The sequence below is a fragment of the Lontra canadensis genome, unplaced genomic scaffold (assembly GCF_010015895.1).
Source record: "Lontra canadensis isolate GAN:19392208 unplaced genomic scaffold, GSC_riverotter_1.0 scaffold110, whole genome shotgun sequence".
Lineage (NCBI taxonomy): Eukaryota > Metazoa > Chordata > Mammalia > Carnivora > Mustelidae > Lontra > Lontra canadensis.
Window position 1 is genome coordinate 5,688,566 of NW_022631104.1, and position 6,019 is coordinate 5,694,584.

At 54.7% G+C, this 6,019-nt stretch overlaps 1 protein-coding gene across 1 annotated transcript in view; it reads left to right on the top strand.

Annotated features, from left to right (window-relative positions):
- The window catches only part of DNAH9 (dynein axonemal heavy chain 9), a 313,067-nt gene that overhangs the window by 278,192 nt on the left and 28,856 nt on the right, over positions 1-6,019 (top strand). Inside the window, exons 66-67 of the mRNA XM_032840101.1 lie at positions 175-345; positions 5,505-5,687. Coding sequence (XP_032695992.1) covers positions 175-345; positions 5,505-5,687 — 354 coding nt within the window. The remainder of the gene's footprint in view (positions 1-174; positions 346-5,504; positions 5,688-6,019) is intronic.

Below are 6,019 nucleotides of genomic sequence, written 5' to 3' on the forward strand. Positions count from 1 at the left end.
CTGGAGACAGATCTGAGCTTCCTGAAGATGAGAATGCCCGCATGGGCTTGGAAGGTCCCGGCCGGGCATGCAGGGACAGATGGTGTCGGGGCGAGGCTGGCAGCAGCCGGGGGTGGGTGTGGGAGGCGGGAGCCGCATCTGGGCTCGTGTGTCACTTTCAGCCCTGACTTGCAGTACATCGACGACCAGCTGCCTGCCGAGTCGCCCTACCTTTACGGCCTGCACCCCAATGCCGAGATCGGCTTCCTGACCCAGACCTCAGAGAAGCTCTTCCGCACAGTGCTGGAGCTGCAGCCCCGGGATGGCCACGCTGGAGCCGGAGCAGGCGCCACGAGGGAAGAAAAGGTAGGTGGGCAGGGAGGAGGATGGCCAGAGCTCCTTCAGGGAGCCCGAGGACGGCTCCTCCTGCCGGCCGCCTTGGCAGCAGAGACCACGCCTTGCACACCTTCCGCTCGCTTGTGGCCGCGTGGCCTTGACCCACCGCGCTGGTCATCCAGCTTAGTCACCGGAGGCACCTGCCACGGGGCTTGGTTTGCTTCTCTCGTTCACCCGAAGACCGTCTCTAGTCCATTTCTCTGCCAAAAGGAAGAAAGGCAGGAACAGCAGTGGTGTGGGGAGCTAGGAAGGAACCTCATGATTTCCTAGCGAGCTGAGCAGTGCGGGGTTGGGGCTGCACCCACGAGAGCCACCCACACCCCACCAACTAGAGGCTCGCTGGGCGGAGTCACTCGAAAACAAAAATGCCTTCTTTTTGCGTGAACTTGGATCAGGAAGTCTTCCAACACAGAGAGGAGGAAGGGCTGCAGGCACGGGACTTGCAGAAACGTCAGGAAAGCAGAAGAGCAGACTGGGGTCGGTCTGGGGTGAGGTCGCACCCCCGGAGGTGATCTGAGGGTTCTGCTCCTGGGGTGCATGCTGTGAGGGCAGAATAGGAAGGAGCCACAGCGAAACTTCTCCCTGAACGATGTCCCCCACTGCCTCCATTCCGCTCCCCAGTGCTGGCTGGATTCCTTTAACTGGGTTTAAGAGGAAAGACTGAAGGTCTGGAAGCTGAGTGGTTACCGACTTCTAGGCTCTGGGGATTGATTTTCGGAAAACAACCCGCCTCCTAGTGAAGTAGCTGGACTTCCGTTCAGAGGTGTGGAGTGGTGCCATGGGGTGGTCCTCAGATCTTAGTACACCGCCGGGCAAGCCCAGGAGCCTGGAGTTGTGCCTCTGGAGTGGGGTTAGGCACGGGAACCTGGTGACCCGGCTGGCGAGCGTCCTTCGAGAAGGCAGCTCTGCATCACACTGCTCAGCCAACCCCACTATCTGATGGCGTCAGATAGAATCTGAGAACAAAAGGAAGAAAAGAAAGGTTATGCCGCCCAGAAGCCAAGCCAGCTGGAATGAAAACTGTTCCAGCCCTAACGTTGAAAAGGCCAGGGCTACGCAAGGAAGAGACAGGGCTCTCCGGGCGGGGTTCCAAGAAGCTGCTGGTTCCCGGAAGGTCCTCATCCCCCGTGTCCAGCTCCAGGAATGACGGGTGTGTGTGTGTGTGTGTGTGTGTGTGTGTGTGTGTGTTACAGAGGGGAATGGACTCCATGCGCCACACCGGGTGGGGGGCTGTGCGTGTGCTGCTCAAGCAGCTGGGCCATGAGTGCTGGGCTCACACGTCCTCCTTCACACCAACACAACAGCTCAGCGGAGCAGCAAAGAACAGAAAACGTGGAGGTAACCTAGAGGGGCACATGGCGCGGATCTGCTCCCTGCCCGCCTCCATCTGAATGAGCACCTGGGACAGGTGTCCCGCTGGGCCTCCAGGCACCGGGGCGGGCAGTGGGGGGCAGACACGGCCGCCTCCCACTGTCTTCGGCCCCCGCTTGGATGTTCTTCTAGGGACTCTGTGGGCTCCTCTGATGACCTGAGCTGGAACTGCTGTCCCCAAGTGCCTCTGCTCATCGGGGGGTGCCTGGCCACATTAATTTGCCCGACTGCCATCACCGAGTCCCACAGACCGGGAGGCTTGGACAATAAGTGTATTTTCCCACCACTCTGGAGGCTGGAAGTCCAAGGTTAAGGTGTCAGCAAGGTTGCTTTTCTTCTGAGGCTTCTCTTTTGGCCTGTGGATGGCATTCTTCTCCTGTGGCCTCGTGAGGCCTTCCCCCTGAGCTCATGGGCCCCTGTTGTGTCTCTCTGTGCATCTGTCCTCTTCCTACGCCAGTCAGATTGAGTAAGGGCCCCTCATAGCCTCATTTTAATTTAATTGCCTCTTTAAGGGTCCTGTCTCCAAACACAGTCACATTCTAAGATACTGGGGGGTATCTTAAAACATGTGCGTTAGGGGGGACACGACCCAGCCCATCGCGCTGGCTGCAGGGCCTCCCTCAAACCTACACCCTTCCTGTATAGGGGATGAGAGGGTCTGTGTCCCCCACGGGCCCTCGACTACTGGATTTTACTAGTATTGGACAAGTGGCTCGTCCTGTTGAGGAAAGCGAAACCGGTGCTCTGACTCCTTATACCACAGCACCTTTCAGATGGCCGCAATGAAATATTTTTAAAATGAAAACGTAACAAGTACTGAAAGAACACCTGGTGAATGAGTTTATGATCATACAAAGAAGGCTTTTTAAAAACAAACCCTTTTTAAAAACAACTCCGAATCGATAAAGATTGACAAGTCCGGTGACTGGAAAAATTTGAAAGATGTGCAAAGCTTAAAACACCGTGAATGAAGTCAGAGACAAGCTAAGAGAAACTCTGCCACGCTCACTGGGAACAGGGCAATCTTGCTAATACACGAGTTCTCAGGTGAGGAGGAAGAGAGGACGGGAGCGGGGGGACAGAGGGATACAAAGTCACAGTAATATGAAGGACCAATGAAAACAGCAGTTCTCAGTGTCACTCCCGACTCCATGAAGGTACGTGAAATATCATTTTTCACTTAATGGTACAGTTTTAAAGGCGATAGTACCCAGTGATGAGGGCGTCGGAAAACGGGCATTCTCCCTCTGTTGGTGGAGGTTTCACTTCCAGAACAATAGCTACTAACATTTCAAATGTACATATTTTTTTACCCGTAACTCTGTTTCTAGAAAGTCAGCCAGTGGAAACACGCCAAAGTACACAGATTTTATGGTATATATGTATTTATTACAAATTGATTATAGTACAAATGAAAGGACCAAACAGGCATCAGAAGGGAAGTAAACGATAAATCGTGGTACACCAAACAGTGACCTAATAGATGTATTATATACTATTCTATGTGTACATATAGCACATTCTGTACATCACAGTACGCACAGAAAATACATACTGTTTTTTAACAGGCAAATCTGTGTGTATCTGTAATCTGTCCAGGATTTATTACAAGGTGAAAAGCAAGTGTAGTATGACTCCACTAGTGATAGACGGACAGAGAGGGCAGAGGAAGGGGGAAGGCTGGAGTGGGCACAGGGAGAGGAAGAGAGGACGGAGAAGTTATCATCAATATGAGATGGACAGAGTTCTGTGTACTGAAGGACGTCTGCAGGAATTAGAAACACAGAGCAGTTAACATTCTCTCTCCCGCCTCAGAGGGAAGAGACAAGATTGTGACAGGATTTTGTTCCTAATATTGTAACTATCTATAATGCTTAGCTTTTTACAGTAACCATTTATTTCTCAAAAAGAAAAATAAAAAGGCAGAGGAGTTTGCTTGTGGAAAAAATTAGACCACATCCCTTGCAGCCCTCTCTTCCCATCTGAAGGCCCTTGGGCACCCCCCGCCCCCGCTTCCCTAGCAGTCCTCCCTGTCCTGGGCTACCCCGGGTCTGAGCACCCGCTCCCTTCCCTAGCTGACCTCCCTGACCTCAGGCCTGGTCTCCAAATCCTGCTCGCCCCACTCTGGACAGAAGAGAACTCTGTTCCGTGTATTTTGGGACCGCGCCTACAGACTATCTTTTCATCTCTTTGTGTGGTGTCAGAGTGGCAGCTCATGGATATAGGGCTATTTCTTCAAATTCCGCTCCAGCGATAGAAACATGATATAATTTTGGCATTTGTCTTCTCCGCCAGCAGCAGCTCTCAGGTACTGTTAAAGTTCTGTCCTGGTTTTTGCTGTGGTGGCTCCAGAGAGCCCTTTCTGACAGGAAGAGGAGGCTTTACTTTCCTTTTCCAGACATCAGCTCTTTTCCGAGAGACGGTATTGTGTGTTAACGATACAAGGCAAAGTGAATATTAATAATCCTTCTGTAGCTCTGCACAGCTTTCAGATGCTGCCACATCCATCAGCTCCCTCGATTTGATCTCTGCCAGCCCTGGGAGTTGGGGGAGAGGCGCGGGGAAAGAAAGATGCTCTTGGAAATCTTTATAGATTTAAAAAAAAACAAAAACAAAAACAAGGCCCAGCTGACTTGCTCACACTCACGTAGGTGATACCTAACAGAATGGTACTAACTCAGCCAAGGGTCTTTGGCTGCAAGCAACAGAGACAAATTTAGCTGAAACAGGCAAGAAATGAGCCCACTGTGTCAAAGGAACCAAGCCAAGAAAGAACAGAAACCCAACGGTTCCAGGGCCCCAGGGAGAAAGAAGAGCATCCTTTCAGGGCCCTCGGGCCAGTGGCTCTGGCCACAACCCGTCCCTGAATCTCAGACTCGAGATTCACATTCTCCCGCTCCTGGGCATGAGGAGCTGGCTGGCCTCCTCAGACTGGAGGAGGCTCGGACTCGTGACAGCACCCCAGGACCACGGGGAGGAGGGGGTCTCACAAGCCGTTACAGGAGATGATGAACAACGCCCACCCCAGCAGGTGCCCGGGAGCCCAGCTCTCGTGACCCAGGCAGGGCTGGCTTCCTCTCGCTGGCGCCCTACCTCCCCGCTCCCTGCTGGCTACATGTTCTATTATGTCCGCACTCGTTCCATTTTTCTCTCTCTGCTGACAGACCTCCTGGGCTTACTCGTTTACTGCAAAATGGCAGACTCAGCCTCTACGTGCCTGCCCCGGGATAACCCAGGATCTCCGTGCTTCGGTTCTAGTTTTCCGGGAGAGACATCCTGGTGGTTCCAGCTCCCCTGGTCTAATTAGCTGACAGTCTGTGGTGAAAGGAACCGTGGGGCTGGGAGGAGGCCTCCGTGACGGACCTGAGGACAGAAAGTGCAGTGAGGCCTCAGGGAAACAGGGAGAATGGGGAGCGTGAGCACACACCCATTCATCCCTCCGCTGGTCGCTCCAGCTTCGTGGGGCAACCACCCGAGGCGACCCCGAGTCCTTCCAGTCCGATCCGCACCACGAAGTGCCAGCCCCCGGGTTTCCCCAACTCCCGACTCTCGGAAAGCCACACTCAAACGGGTGTGTGTGTTCTGGTAGCTGCTCAGCCCACGGTCCGTCCCCAAGGCCTGAGCAGCTGACCTGAGCAGGCAGGCGGGAGTACAGTCCCGGGATGGCCGACCGGCATCTTGACCAGCGGGTCACAGGGGACCGGAGTCCTGGGGGGTTAGAAGCCCTTCGTAACCCCGTGTTTCCCATCGCGGGGCAGGTCAAGACCCTCCTGGAAGAAATCCAGGAGCGGATGACGGACGAGTTTAACATGGCAGAGCTGCTGGCCAAAGTGGAGGAGCGCAGCCCCTACATCGTGGTCGCCTTCCAGGAGTGTGAGCGGATGAACGTCCTCGCCCGTGAGATCCGGCGCTCGCTGACGGAGCTGGCCCTCGGCTTGAAGGTAAGGGGCGGGGCGTCCTGGTGGGAAAGGGCACAGCCAGAGGACACAGCCGGACGCCCAGAGGAGAGGAAGAGGGGGTGCCGGGACCTGCGAGCTAGAGAGCTGTCCTGTAGCAATCCGAATGCCTGGGACGGCGTCCCTCCCAGGAACCAGGGTCTGGCTGGGCTGCAGGGGCTCCAAGACCAAAGTTCTATGACGAGCGAAGCCGTAGTGAAGTCAGAACGTGCTAGACCGGCTGGTGAGCACACGCGAGCTGCCCGAGGAGGAAGCAAGAGGGAGGTTTGGACGCCTGGTGTCTTCTGCTGACATAGCAGCTTCCGTCAGGGGCAAAG